Genomic DNA, 15,451 nt, shown 5'->3' with positions numbered 1-15,451 from the left:
TATATTTTTATAAAAAATATATTTCAACACAAATCTATTCACATGGTTTTCACATTTCTAAAGTTGTTGATGATCTATATTCTCAATGTTTAACCTAGAACTTGTCCAAAACAACTTGTTTTACCAACGTATATACTACTGTGGGGTCCACACGTATTTACGGGGCTGAGCGGCGCACGCCTGGGCTAGCCTTATCCTCTCGTCTTCTCTCCCCATTTGCTTTCCTCCTCTGCCTTCGGTTTCCAACGCAGGGGCTTTTGTCGCCGTCTCAAACGCCGCGACGGCAGCCTCCAGCTTGCCGGCACACCGTAGCAGCCACCTTCCAGCTACCAGCCAAGCCGCATTCATCCCTCTACCGCACTGAGACGCAGCATTAGCGTACAGTGCGGCGTAGCTGGCACAGACGGGCCCTGGTGCGGCCGCGGCGGCGCCAGCGCCGGTGAGTGTAGGATTCCGGCGAGCTTTCTCCTCCTCGTCCTCTTGGATTTGTGAGTTAGGGTTCCGACGAGCTTCTCATCTCTCTCCCAACTCTGGCGACCTTAGAAAAAGGAAGAGCCCCAGGGAGGCAGGCCGGTCAGGCGGTGCGGACGGCGGCGGCGGCGGGGACGGCGGCAAGACGGTTTAGGGGCCCTAGCGGTGGTGGAGGCGGTCAGGCCAGGTTGGGACGGGGGCGAGAGGGAGGCTGCCGCGAGTGCGGTAGGGTCTCGTCGGAGCTCCGCCGCCGCAGCGCGGTGGCGGAGCTCTGGCGAGACCCTGCAGCGCCGCAGCGGGGCGGGTGGGTGGCGGCGGGGGTGAGGAGCGGCTGCAGACGTGTCGTCGTCGGAGGTTGAAGATGAACAATACTGTTTTCAGAAAATGTTGTAATACAAAATACGAGCAATGTACTGGTTCGGCTGTAAAGGTTTGCACGGATCTCAAAATGAGATCCAACGGTCGCATGCCTAGGAGCAGGTGCCCTTAAGGGCAGAATTTCCACCACAGCTACAAACTCACTCGCAAAAGCTCTAAAAATACTATGATACAGTCCCCCACCCCTGCGGCGACTCAGGGGGGGGGCGGCTAGCTGCTGCCGAGGGAACCTCCCGCCACGCCGGCGCCCTAGCCGCCACCGCCACTCCCTGGCCAGCAGCGGCAGTGGCCCGCTACAGGGCCTAAAAAGGCCACGCCGTGTAGCGGCTTCCACCTTCCCTTTCCTCCCCTCGCCTCCTCTTACTCTTTCGAGATCTGAGTTTTTTTGGCAGCAAGGACGGCCACCGGCGTGCAGGAAGCACCAGATCCGAGTCCGCTGGGCATGGATCCGGTGACCCCTGCCCCAGATCCAGCATGCGGCGGAAGAAAGGGTGCAGCGGCCAGCGAGTGCACTGGCAGCTCGGCGGCGAACGGGCGGTCTGGGCTGCGGCCAGAGGTACCCATGTGTGTCTGCCTGCTGCGGCAGCGGTCGATTGGCTAGACGTTGCGGGGCTGAGGTGGCGTTGGCACGACACCGTTGGCGGTCGATGCCGGCCTCGTTCGTCCGCAGCTGGCGCTTGACCTGGGTTGTTGTTTGACGCCGCGAGGCGGGACTGTCGACTTCCTGTGCACTCTCAACTACACCGCGACACACCCCCTGGGCCTGGATGCGGCGTCCCCCGCCCCGAATCTGACGCCACAGGGGCCGGCGGGCACAAGGGTCACCTCACCGGCCAAGGGCCACCTCGCCATGTGCGTTGGCCCTGATGTAGATGCTCATGGCGCTTATGAAGCACCGCGCCTCCGCGGCGCTGCTGTGGGAGGCCGACCATCTAAAATCGGCACTACGTCGTCGACTATAGTGTCAAAATTCTAACCATTTATGGAAAACCATTTCTAGGGATCGTTGCCTTAAGATAATGTCCTTAGAAATAAATTTTCATGAACGATTGGTGGTTGCATTAAGAAAACCGTCTCTGTGAATAAATTTAGGGGTCTCTACATTAAGAAAACCACCCATGAAAACCCATTTAGAGCAAGGCTAATAATACAGTCGGCTTGCTGGCTGTAAGGTTCCTTGCAGCCTTCTCTCAGTCCACTCATACAGTAGTTAACTCTTTACAGTTAATACATGGCCCGCTTGTCTCTCTCATAGACTTTCTTGGTTCTTGTGCCCAAGCCGGCTGTAAGCTTACTGCCCGCTTCTTCTCTCTCTCATCCCTTCTCTCCTCCACCTCAGCATTTAGTCGGCTTACGACCTGCTATTATACTTGCTCTTACAGATGTTAGTGTCTTCAACAATTGCTCCTCTCTCTCTCTCTCTCTCTCTCTCTCTCTGCTTGCCAGGGCAGGCATCTTTGAATGCAGGATGTTTACCGTTCCACATAAGCCGGCCTCGTGCGAGGCATGACTAATGAGAAAAGGGTCAAGGAACGCGACCTTCGCTTTCAACTTGCCCGCGTCCATACACTCTTTTCTGCATGTGGTTACAAAAGTTTACATGGGCACTTATGTCCAAATGTGGAAAAAATAATAAGGCAATATACTTACATAAAGGATCCTCAGATCAATGCAACAAAATTTAACTCATACAAGATATCTTCTCCACTCATCAAGAACGAACTAGGGCAACTGGATACATAAAGGATCAGATCTAGACGTAGCTGGTCTTTCTTTTCTCCCTTCTTCCTCTCCCCTTACTCATGCCAAGGCAGATGCATGCAAGCCAGGCCGAAGTATTTCATGTTGGACTTGGGCTATTGGATTGATTTCTGTTGCCGGTCACCGTCTCCTTGGCGTGTCCTGCGAGCCAGCTCTCTTCCCTGTCCTCGCAAGTCCGTCCGTGACGTATTTTCCTGGATGACTTGTGTTGTGCATCTTATAATCTTATCTAACTCTCGTCCAACCAACCAGGCAGAAAATTTGACTTGCCTCATCCATCCAACTAACACACTAATACGGTGAGATGGTAAGTTTTTCCCCCACATCTCGGTGCATGCATAAGAGGAGGACGATGACACGGACAGCCATCGTGATCCCAAATAAACCCGAAGCAGCTGACTGACATCGGGCCACATGATCTTGCTGATGAGGTGATGAGTTGCTTTATCTGGATCAAGACGGATGGGAGCTGCCGATCGCGTTTGCTAGCAGCGGAAGCGAAGCAACAGGAGCCAAATTAATAAAGCAGGCAATCGTGTCCGATCGAGATGGATGGAGCGGCAAGCAAAGCAACCAATCAGTCAGTGACCCTTCCATCGATTCCCTGCTGCATGCTGCGTGCAAGCAACATGTGCATATGTCCAGTCCAGGTCTCACCGATCCTGGGGGCGGAAGCGGAACCAAGAACATGCAGGCAGCAGGCTCATGTCGAGGCCACAGGCACTTGCGTCACGGAACGCAGCATGCTATCGGCTTGCTAATCTTCTACTACTACTCCTACGTACTAGATCAAGTGCTGAACACATCATCATGCTTGCTCCGAATGATGCATGCAGAGAATGAAGCGAAGCAGAGCACTAGCTCGGTGCGGTGAGGAGCAGCTAGCATCACGTTCACGTCCATTATCTATCTCCTTTCCTTTCTCCAGACTTGCAAGTCAACCCAAATTAAAAGCCACGATGCCTTGAGATATGCATATACACCATAGTTTTATACTCCAGTATGTTAAGCTAGGGTTTGCCAAACTGCATGTGAAACTGACACTGATGAGTCACTGACAGCCGCAGCAGTAGGTTCGGTCAAACTAGGCTGCGCAACATATTGCAGGGAATAATAAGGCCCAGTTTAGATCCGGAAAATTTGGCAAAATGAGCACGGTAGCGTTTTCGTTGTTATTTGGTAATTAGTGTTCAATCATAGTCTAATTAGGCTTAAAAGATTCGTCTCGTGGATTTCGTCTAAACTGTGTAATTAATTTTATTTTTTATTTATATTTAATGCTTCATGCATGCGTTTTCGTATTCGATGTGACGGAAAATCTTGAAAAATTTGGTATTTTGGGAGGGAACTAAACATGACCTAATAATAAAAAAGATGCCGTATCCGTATGGACGTGTAGTAGCTGTGGAGGATTGCATGGAGAATGCATGAAGTACGTATAACTGAGCAAGGTTATTTCAGTTGCATTTATTTAGGTCTCACACCGTAATCGACCTATCGTTATGGGTGGCTCAACTAAAACGCTGCCACAGATAAGTCGGCTGAAGCTGTTTTGTTACGAGAGAAAAATATTGTAGCTGATAAGCTGGCTGATAAGTTCGCCAACATGCCCGTTGCAACGGATTGGAAAGCAGGGCGGGAGAATAGAAGCACACACACCAAGCATGCATCAAAGATTCAAAGCTCGCCATGACCTGAATACGTGATGGTGACGATGAGCGCGTTGTTCCCGGGTGTCGGCGGAACTGACACTAGTGACACTGACATCACCATGAAAAATCTGTCAATTCTTCCAAAAAAATACTAGTAATTAACTCTTCTAATAATTTCATAATTTCTGCAGAATCCCTGTTTTTTTTTTTCTACTTCTTCCTTTGGTTGTTCTTCATCGCGACGGCGATCTACAATAGTAACAGAGTTCGAAGTTACAGGATGAATCCATCGTAGAAGGTGTACGCCAAATCTTCACAAGGGCACAAATGAAAGGAATCTCTTTGGTCTCTGCTTGCAAACAAGGTTTAGTTTAGGGGGTGTTTAGTTACTTAGTCCAGATTTTAGTCCCTGTCCCATCGAATATTTGGACACATGCATAGAGTATTAAATATAGATTAAAAAAATAACTAATTACAGCGACTAATTTGCGAGACGATTTTTTAAGCCTATTTAGCCCATGATTTGATAATGTTGTGCTACAGTAAATATGTGCTAATGATGGCTTAATTAGGCTTAATAGATTCATCTCGTAAATTAGTCTACTCCTGTGTAATTAGTTTTTTAATTAACTCATATTTAGTTCTTCTAATTAATATCAAACATTCAATATGACACGGACTAAACTTTAGTCCCTAGAACCAAACACCCCGTTAGTTTAGTACTGAAGCCACTCTGAACACTGAAACCACCAAACCTGACGAGAGGAAGCCTCTCGTGCTAGTCCGTTTCAAACGCCACCGGACTTCAACGCGACGGACGCTACCTATAAATCGGAGGAGAAACCGCTGCCAGTTCCACTTCCATTCCATCCAATCCCCACGAACTCACTCATCCATCCTCCTCCTCCCCCGATGGCATCCTCACGCCTCCCGGTTCTCCTCTGCCTCGCCGCCGTCGCCGTTGTGGTGGCGGGGGCGGCGGCCGCCGGAGAAGGCGGCCTCCGCCTGCCCCGCGACGCCACCTTCCCGGCGGCGCAGGCGGAGCGGCTCATCCGCGCGCTCAACCTCCTGCCCAAGGAGAAGGAGGCGGGGCCAGGCGCGGGCGGCGGCGACGGGCCCAGTGTGGCGCCCGGGGAGCTCCTGGAGCGCCGCATCAGGCTGCCCGGCGTCCCCGACGGCGTCGGGGACCTCGGCCACCACGCCGGTTACTTCCGCCTGCCGCACACCCACGACGCCAGGTGATTGTGCTGTAAAGCTTGGATCTTTGGTTTGAAACAAATTAGAGGTCCCAACGTTTGTAACGGCAGTCCAGAGCGTTTGATGGGACCAAACAAGACGCGATTTTTCCCGTTGAGTTGCGTTGCGTGTGGTTGACGATAAAAAAAAAAAAAGAACGAGCAATTTTGCCACATTGAATTGGACGCGCTTTGTGTGCCTTGATTGCTGCAGGATGTTCTACTTCTTCTTCGAATCGAGGGGCAAGGAGGAGGACCCCGTCGTGATCTGGCTCACCGGAGGGCCCGGCTGCAGCAGCGAGTTAGCCGTCTTCTACGAGAACGGGCCCTTCACCATTGCCAACAACATGTCGCTTGTTTGGAACAAATTCGGTTGGGACACAGTGAGTAATCGAACCCTACCTCTTTTATGATCCCTTGTCTCGTCAGGGGAAATAAACTCTGTCACTTACAGTAACAAGTCTCAAACTGAACATTCCAGTTTTGCTTGCAATCAATTTTTTAAGAGGAAAATGACAAACCTTAACTACTTCAACCTATGTTGACTAGAGTAGCAATAGTCAAGTTAAGCCGTTAGTGAAAATAAGGTCACTTTCAATGTTTCTGTCTGCTAGTGCTAGCATTTGTGGAAGAAAACCTTTTATTGTCCATAAACCAGAATAGGCATATTTGCTGCTACTACTATCTATATTTACTAACTTCAGGTAAACGGTTGCAGCCAGCTCACCATGTTTGCTATCTTTATCTACTTATTGGGCCCTTTTATCAATTAACTTCCAATAGCTCCATGATATTACTTAGTTACAACTTACAAGCCCAGCAGCAGCAAGCATGCTTACTATAGTACTGCAGCTTAACTATTTAGAGAGCTGTTTCCCTATTTCCGGAAAGAGATTGTACTAAATTCAGTATATCGTTGTAGAAAGTTCTTATTACTGCACAACTCCCATCTTATGTTGAATTACATAGATCATGTCAATTTCATTTCTATAGGTTGACTTGACGTCCTCTGTTTCTGATATGACTTGATGTCTGCAGATCTCAAATATCATATTTGTTGATCAGCCAACTGGAACTGGCTTTAGCTACAGCTCTGATGATCGTGATACTCGTCATGATGAAAGTGGTGTCAGCAATGACCTATATGACTTTCTTCAGGTGCTACTTTTGTATTAATTCTGTCTGGCTGTTGTGGTCTCTCTCTATTTTTTATTGCATTAATTCCATGTGCTGTGTGATCACACCATAGAAGTTTGGTCAGTTTATTTTTGAAGAGTAGTTGAGGACAGAAGCTGAAACTAAGATATCTATACATTTTCTTAAATATAGAAGGGAGACTCTGCTCTTAATCATTTCATGAAAGAATCATCACATATGGGATTTTGAAAACCTCTTTTTTACTAATAATAAGCCTTATCCCACAAAATTTTCAAATTTGACCACTTTTTTCCATGCGGCCTTTGCATGGTGTCTAAATTGGCTGCTCAACCAAGGATTTGGCTACACCACAGTCCATGGCCTTGCTAAATGGATCTAATTGAAAATTCAGAGCTAAATCATACACTGTGGTACAGATTACTAGGGCACCAACAGTGGAGGCATATATATGCCTAAGCTTTTTATTCCCTTCAGCATGTCCATTGTGCTGATTAGTGCCCTTAGATGCTAGCAAGGCTGAGAGGACCTTTTTTGCATAAAAGTATAAAGGATTATGGTAAATTTGGCTGGATAGATTCATTAGAGGTAGTAAAGATCATGAATCACCTTTGCTATTGTGATATAAAAGTTGGATCTCAATCGGCACCAAATGGAAGGGAAGGATTGCTGTAGTAAAACAAAAGAGTCATGGCCTCATGGATGTTATTTATTTAATTGCTCTAAACTGCCATGTCAGGTGTTCTTTAAGAAGCACCCAGAATTTGCAAAGAATGACTTCTATATAACTGGAGAATCTTATGCTGGGCACTACATTCCAGCATTTGCAAGCAGAGTTCACCAAGGAAACAAAGCAAATGAGGGCATTCATATAAACTTGAAGGTACAAGTATTAGCCTCTTTGCATAAGTTTTTCAACCCTCTTCGATTCTCAGTTCCCCCTTTTTAACTTTTGCGATTCTTAACTAATCTTATTCTAGGGATTTGCTATTGGTAATGGTCTCACGGATCCAGAAATCCAATACAAAGCCTACACAGACTATGCACTGGAAATGAACCTTATCGAGAAATCTGACTATGAAAGGATCAATAGGTTCATCCCACCATGTGAATTTGCAATCAAGATGTGTGGTGAGTACTTGTACTACAACGGAACTTTGAGAACACCGCACAATTTTATTTTATAGTAATCATCATTAAATCAAGATATGGACATTATTTTCTGGTTGCCTGAAAAACTTTTACGTCAACATATGGTGTCGTTTCTGAGTATAGCAGAAGAGGATTAATGTAGTACTTAAAAGTTCCATTAGAATGACACATCCTGAGGATCACTCCATGTTAAAAGGATCACTCCATGTTAAAATGACACATCCTGAGGATCACTCCATGTTAAAATGACACATCCTAAGTACTATCCTCTGCTAATGCAGGTACTGATGGGAAAGCATCATGCATGGCAGCTTATATGGTCTGCAATAATATTTTCAACTCCATCATGAAGCTTGTTGGGACAAAGAATGTGAGTAAACAATGCCTTGCTATATGAACCTGTGTTGCTGTTGACTAAGGTGGAGAAACCTTACACAACAATGGCCTCTTTGCAGTACTATGACGTGAGGAAGGAATGTGAAGGGGAACTTTGCTATGACTTCTCAAACCTGGAGAAATTCTTTGGTGACAAAGCGGTCAAAGAGGCACTTGGAGTTGGTGACATTGATTTTGTGTCTTGCAGTACTACGGTTTATGAAGCAATGCTCACAGACTGGATGAGGAATTTGGAAGTCGGCATCCCAGCTCTACTTGAGGATGGGATTAACGTGCTTATATATGCTGGGGAGTATGACCTTATATGCAATTGGCTCGGTAAGAATACAATGGGCTCCATAATTTTGTTTACCTATTTATGTATTTTATTTTACAGTCTTTTGTCTATTGTTTGATCATGACTATGGACATGCCTTCTCTGCACGTAGATCTATCTTTTGTCGACCATATTATTAATTATGAATGCAAAATAATTGTAGGACTGACATTCATCAAATCTATTGATTTACTCATTGCAACATATGGTTAGCACAGTAAAATTTCAGCTGCATAAATGAATTTTGCACTCTGTCCCCTGACCAGTTTTGAAGGCATTATAGGCACAATCAGTCGAGCTGACAGTTTTTTTTTTCTGTCTGCCTAATTATGGGGTTATGGATGAATCTCAATGAGCTGGCAAATAAATGTGGACCATCTAGAATGGTTGTAGAACAACGAAGCTTTTGGGAACTCTTGAACTCTCTCTGTCTTTCCTTTTTCACATAATAATATACATATACACCAACATACATAGTGGGCTCTAGGCCCATGGGAAACTATAGACAGCCCAACACTCCCCCTCAAGATGGGTGATAGATATCTATCATCCCCATCTTGCTACACGCTAACTCACACTCTTTTACACCCAAACCCTTTGTTAGACAATCAGCTAATTGTTCTCTCGAAATTACATGACTCAACTCTAGTGTACCCTCGTCTATCTTCTCCTTGATAAAGAAACGGTCAACCTCAACATGCTTAGTTCTATCATGTTGGACTGGATTATTGGCAATGTTGATAGCTGACTTATTATCACACCAAAGCTTCGAAGCACCTTTTCTTAGTACATTTAACTCTGATAAGAGACTCCTTATCCACAACATCTCACAAACAACAAGAGACAGCTCTATACTCTGCTTCCGCTGTTGAACGCGATACAGCAGCTTGCTTCTTGCTCCTCCAAGACACCAAGTTCCCCCCAACAAAGACACAATATCCTGATGTAGATCTTCTATCATCAAGGCAACTAGCCCAATCGGCATCACAATAACCATCCACATTCAAATGACCATGACTCCTGAAGCAAAGTCCTTTTCCAGGACAACTCTTCAAATAGCGTAAAATTCGATATACCGCATCCAAACGTCCACTCCTAGGATCATGCATATATCTACTCACAACACTCACAGCATAAGAAATGTCAGGCCTTGTATGACATAAATATATCAATCGTCCAACAAGCCTCTGGTACCTTTCTTTGTTCACCGGGTTACCTGATTCAGCACATAACTTATGATTGGAATCAATCGGTGTTGATACAGGACGACATCCAAGCATGCCAGTTTCACTAAGTAAGTCCATAACATACTTTCTTTGCGATAGAACAATACCCTTTGGATTTCGTGCAATCTCAATACCAAGAAAATATTTAAGTTGACCAAGGTCCTTGACCTCGAACTCCCTACTTAGATTCCCCTTGAGACATTTGATCTCTACTTCATCATCACCAGTAATAATGATATCATCCACATATACAGCCAACACAGTGATCTTGCGCCCAAAATGTTTATAAAATATGGTATGATCTCCATTGCATTGTTTGTATCCCATTGCACATAAGGCACGTCTAAACCTATCAAACCATGCCCGTGGAGATTGCTTGAGGCCATATAAAGACTTCTTTAGCCTACATACCTTTCCAACCATCTCGGGCTTAGAATAACCAGGTGGAACCTCCATGTACACCTCCTCTTTGAGATCACCATGCAAGAAAGCATTTTTTACGTCTAATTGATGCAAGGGCCACCCAAAATTTGCCACACAAGAGATCAAAGTTCTCACCGTACTCATCTTTGCCACCGGGGCAAATGTCTCATCATAATCAATGCCATATGTTTGGCTATAACCCCTTGCAACAGGTCGAGCTTTGTATCTTTCAACCTTACCATCAGGAGTTCGCTTCACAGTGAACACCCATTAACAACTTACAGCTTTCTTTCCTGCAGGTAGTTTCACAAGGTCCAAAGTTTTATTCTTTTCGAGAGCTCTAAGCTCCTCCATCATGGCCTCACGCCACTTGGGATCCTGTTTTGCTTCTCTCCAATCTCTAGGAATATATGCAGATTGTAATGAAGCAAGGAATGCTCTATATGCAGGAGACAATGATTCATATGAGACATAATTACTTATGTCGTGCTCAAAGCCATACCTTGCTGGAGGTTTCCCAGCGGTACTCCTTGCTTCCTTTCTTAGAGCAATAGGCAAACCAATGGAAAGGTCGACTTCTTCTCCCCCTGTTTCAATAGACTGCTCAACCTCATCATCACCAATTTCAACATCACCAGCTGAAGAATGTTGTTGCTCCACCAATTGTGGTTGCTCAACTTGCTGCTCCACAGACTGCACATCAGCAGTTTTCTTTCTTCTAGTATAAACATGCACAATGCCTGGTTTTCTCCTTGCATCCATGTTATCAATATTTCTATTTCCTTGCCTTTCATTCGCATTAGAATTATTCAGATGGACTGGAATTAGTCCGCTGATAGCTTTTGTTGCCCTTGATTGATTGTCTTCCTTCTCTTGTCATATGTCCATATCATCCACTCCTTCTCGATCATCCACACTCATGCTTGGATCACCAAGCTCAAACAAGGAGTTCAGATCAGTCTTCTCCCCGTAATAAGGTTCAGATTCCTGAAATGTCACATCCATACTAACAAAGAGCCTTCGTTCAGTAGGAAACCAACAAGTATACCCTTTTTGACTTGATGAATAACCCACAAATATACACTTAATTGCTTGTGGATCCAACTTTCCCATAGACGGCCTATGATCCCTGACAAAGCAAGTGCACCCAAATACCTTCGGTGGAACAGTAAACACATTCACTCCTTGTAACATCTCATAAGGAGTTTTCCATCCAAGCAATCTAGAAGGTGTACGATTAATCAAATATACGGCTGTCATCACGGCCTCACTCCATAGAAACTTAGGCACATTCATAGTATACATAAGTGAACATGCAATCTCCAAGATATGACAATTTTTCCTTTCAGCTACTCCATTTTGTGGAGGTGTATCAGGACATGTTGTCTGGTGCAATATTCCATGAGCTGATAGAAAATTGCCAAACTCATTGTTCACATACTCTGTTCCATTGTCTGTCCTCAACACCTTAACTCGAGCATCATATTGATTCCCAACAAGTGAGCAAAAATTCCGAAAGCATTGAAGTACTTCACTCTTGTGTTTCATGAGATATATCCAGGTCATACGTGAATAACAATCAATAAAGGTCACAAAGTACTTCATTCCACTAATAGAGGTAACAGGGCATGTCCACACATCAGAGTGAATAAGCATAAATGGAGATAAGCTCCTTAGACCCCTTCTTACATATGTCGATCTTGTATGCTTTCCATATTCACATGCATCACACACAAGCTTTCTCCTGTCCACCTTCCTCATCATCTCTGGGAACACTTTTACCATAGTATCAAATGATAAATGGCCTAATCGACAATGTTGGAGCATCACTTTAGCTTCATCATCATTCATACTTGCTGTTAGTGCAGCGCCCAAGAACTTGTCATCTTTCTTTTGGTCTAGGAACCATAGCTCACCATACCTGATGCCAATTCCAAGTTCTTTTCCTGTCTTCTTGTCTTCAATGATGCAATTTTCCCGATCAAAAGAAACCCGACAGTCCATTTGATCAACTAAAGCACTTAATGATAGTAGGTTAACTGGAAAGGAGGGGACATGCAAAACCGATGACAGTGTAATTGATGGAGAGCATTTTACTAAACCAACACCTTTAATAGGTTGGCATGTTCCATCAGCTGTTTGAATAGTCTCACTATGTGTGGATGGATATGCATTATATGATTCAAACTCACTAGATGCACCCGTGACATGCCTTGATGCACCTGAATCAAGTATCCAATTTGCATAAGATGTACCTTTGTCAGGACGAGCGAGATTGATGAGATTGCCGAGCATAGTCGCCTTTTTATTTTCCTTTGGAAACTCGCTCCCCCTTGAGCTTCCTTGCAATTGTTCCATCTTCTCCTTCCCATTTGACTCTTCTGTACCTGACATTAGTTCAGAAGTCCTCGCCAAAAAATAATTGAGCCAGCTTCACAAGTTCCTTAGCGGTGAGGATTTCAGCCAACTTCTCAAACATCTGCTCAATCCTTCCACTTTCTGCCATTGCTTAGTTGCTGCTATCACTCTATGCAGTAGTAGCAGTATCAATTTGTTCCCTCAGTAAATCAGTGGCTTAGCACAAGCTGCAACTTCTCTCTAACCTCTTCCACCAGCTAGCAAATCCGATCCCCTTTCTTTTCTCCTTCAACCTCTCATAAATCTTGTACAGTATGGACTTAATTTGAGCATCACCACATTGCACCTCCTCTTCCTCAAGCACTCAAACCTCCACTAGCTAGCAGCAGCACAACTACAGTATGCTCCAACACAGCTGCTGAAATATCAAATCCACAGAGGTGCTCCCTCATAGGACGACAACAATTTCTCCCTCACGGTGCTCTCCTCTATTTTCCCAAATCAGAAGGAAGCACCAAATCCACCCAGGATTACCTTCGATTGCAGTCCTGCCACTGCCAAGCAGTAAACTGCCACCAAATTTCTCTCCTATTAGCAAAACCAGCGCCTTTCTTCAGTCCCTGCTCCAATCCTCCTCCTTACCACTCCCAATCAGTACCCAACCGTAGTGACTCCCTGTCTACTCTCGAGCAAGCAAGCCACCACCAAAAACACCACTCTTTCTCTCCCTTCAATCCACAGCTCGAGCTTCCCTTCTTCCTGATGGAGGCTCGAGCTTCCCTGCTTCCTGATGCAGAGCAAGCAAGCCTGTGTTGCGCCTTTCTGCCGTTGAGGACTGCTGCCTGCAGATCGACCGTCCGCCGTGGCCAACTTCCCCAGAAGCAGAACACTCGAAAATCAGATTTGTGGCTGCTCTTTCTTCACTGCGCAGCAGCCTACTCCACCTCGAACTGCAGGAGTTGCTCCTAATACTCACCAATGTCTTCCTGCTTGCAGCACCACCGCACGATTTGGAAGCTCCCCTCGCCGATTCCAATTAGCTCCGCCATGGCCCTTCTTTGCCTGCTCACGCACACGCCGTTCCCACGAGCAGTGCTGCAGGAGCCCTTTCTTGCCTGCTCGCATGGTCTCACCATGCCGTCGTCGCTGCGACGGTCGCCGCCGTAGTCGCTGCGACAGTTGCCGCCGACGTCGCCCAGCCAGGCTCCGACACCATGTAGAACAACGAAGCTTTTGGGAACTCTAGAACTCTCTCTGTCTTTCCTTTTTCACATAATAATATACATATACACCAACATACATAGTGGGCTCTAGGCCCATGGGAAACTATAGACAGCCCAACAATGGTCATGTTTGCAAATAATGCAAACGTGTTATCAAATTGGTTTGCCTGTCAATTCGTAAAAGAAAAAAATGTTTCTCTATGAAATATTTGTTGCTAAATAGTCCTTTCTGAAGTAGAGGGGACAAAAACAACATTATTGTAGCACTTTTTGTCTTGTTTTTCTGTCTTCGGAAACTGAAAAGAAATCTTCCCTTCGAAAAAAGTACAAAATGCTAACATGTCATTTCAGCTGCAAGTTGCAAACTTTCAGATATGGAAGACCTTTATCAATAATTCAATATTGATGTAACAAGTATCCTACTTAAAAGTAACCCTCTATCGTTAATTCTCTTGCATGTGCAATTGTGCATCATCAGATTCTTTAATGGTTTTGCAGTTAAGGCACCAAGTATACAATTTTGAATGTCTTTGTGTTTGGGCAGGAAACTCGAGATGGGTACACTCCATGGAATGGTCTGGCCAGAAAGACTTTGTATCCTCTTCTGACTTATCGTTTGTTGTAGACGGTGCCGAAGCTGGAGTTCTGAAAAGCCACGGACCACTCAGCTTCCTTAAGGTTGTGATCTAGCACTCTTTTCACTTTACCTTGTTTCCTAGTACCCGGTTCTTTCCCCAAAACGAGATGTTTCATGCTGGCAAAATTAAGAGTGGTTACGCTAAACGTAGGCATACTTCACAAAATGTGCCAAGATAACATAGTAATATCTTTTCATAACTGCATACTAACATGAAAAGGGACCGCTCAACCTGGCTGGCTGTTTAGTGCTTTAGAACCCTTCCACACCTGCGGATCGATAACATCCAACAGCAAGTTTTAGGTATATATATGCGAAGACCGAAAACAAAATAAACTCACAAGTATATGTTTCCTCCGTAAATGCAAATGCAGGTTCACAATGCGGGTCACATGGTTCCAATGGACCAGCCGAAAGCTTCCCTGGAGATGCTGAGGAGATTCACCCAAGGGAAACTGAAGGAATCGCTCCCCGAAACGATGGTTTTGAAGGCGGCGATGTGATCGGCATGAACGTGAAGGGAATTGCTTAATTACTAGGTAGTCTGAGGTGTCATTCCAAGGAGCGTGTCGATCACTGAATTGAAGCTTGTTATTTCCATTGATTAACCCTCCCTGATACTAATAACGTTGGCCCTGCAATGTATGTAACTAAAGTCCCACTCATCCATGCTGTTGATGAAAAGTCCAATACAAAGGGACAATGTTGGAAACCTTGTCTGCTGCTCTTGTAAAGCATCTCATGTATACACCCTTTGATCCAGAAAGACAAATAGTATTTTTTTATTAAAAAAATATACTAGTGTCTGAATTACTGTTGGCAATTTGCTGTCTAGCCCTCTTGGCGATTTGCTGTCTGATCCGCACGCTCACTGACTGGAGCTCACATGCATTTCTGCTGGTTAGTTTTGAGCTGCATATATATATAATTTACATGGAAAAAGGAGTGGTCCTTAGATTTGCATTGCTGTTTGCCAACACTGTGTCCCTCTCGCATTCGCGCATTCGGAAGTTTTTTAAAGGAGACACTGCTGAAAAGTTGAGACTTCTTGGGATCACCACAGATCGA

The 15,451-nt window shown here is 45.1% G+C and overlaps 1 protein-coding gene across 1 annotated transcript; it reads left to right on the top strand.

The window, feature by feature from the left end:
- Window positions 1-5,073: 5,073 nt before the first annotated feature.
- On the top strand, window positions 5,074-15,099 carry LOC136466486 (serine carboxypeptidase 3-like). The gene is made up of 9 exons (XM_066464914.1): window positions 5,074-5,500; window positions 5,712-5,880; window positions 6,536-6,655; window positions 7,392-7,535; window positions 7,633-7,783; window positions 8,086-8,174; window positions 8,260-8,518; window positions 14,291-14,424; window positions 14,758-15,099. The coding sequence occupies exons 1-9, from the start codon at window positions 5,175-5,177 to the stop codon at window positions 14,884-14,886; spliced, it is 1,521 nt and encodes a 506-aa protein (XP_066321011.1). The 5' UTR covers window positions 5,074-5,174; the 3' UTR covers window positions 14,887-15,099.
- The last annotated feature ends 352 nt before the right edge of the window (window positions 15,100-15,451 follow it).

Source organism: Miscanthus floridulus, chromosome 7 (genome assembly GCF_019320115.1).
Source record: "Miscanthus floridulus cultivar M001 chromosome 7, ASM1932011v1, whole genome shotgun sequence".
NCBI lineage: Eukaryota > Viridiplantae > Streptophyta > Magnoliopsida > Poales > Poaceae > Miscanthus > Miscanthus floridulus.
This window is presented reverse-complemented; position numbering and strand designations above follow the sequence as displayed.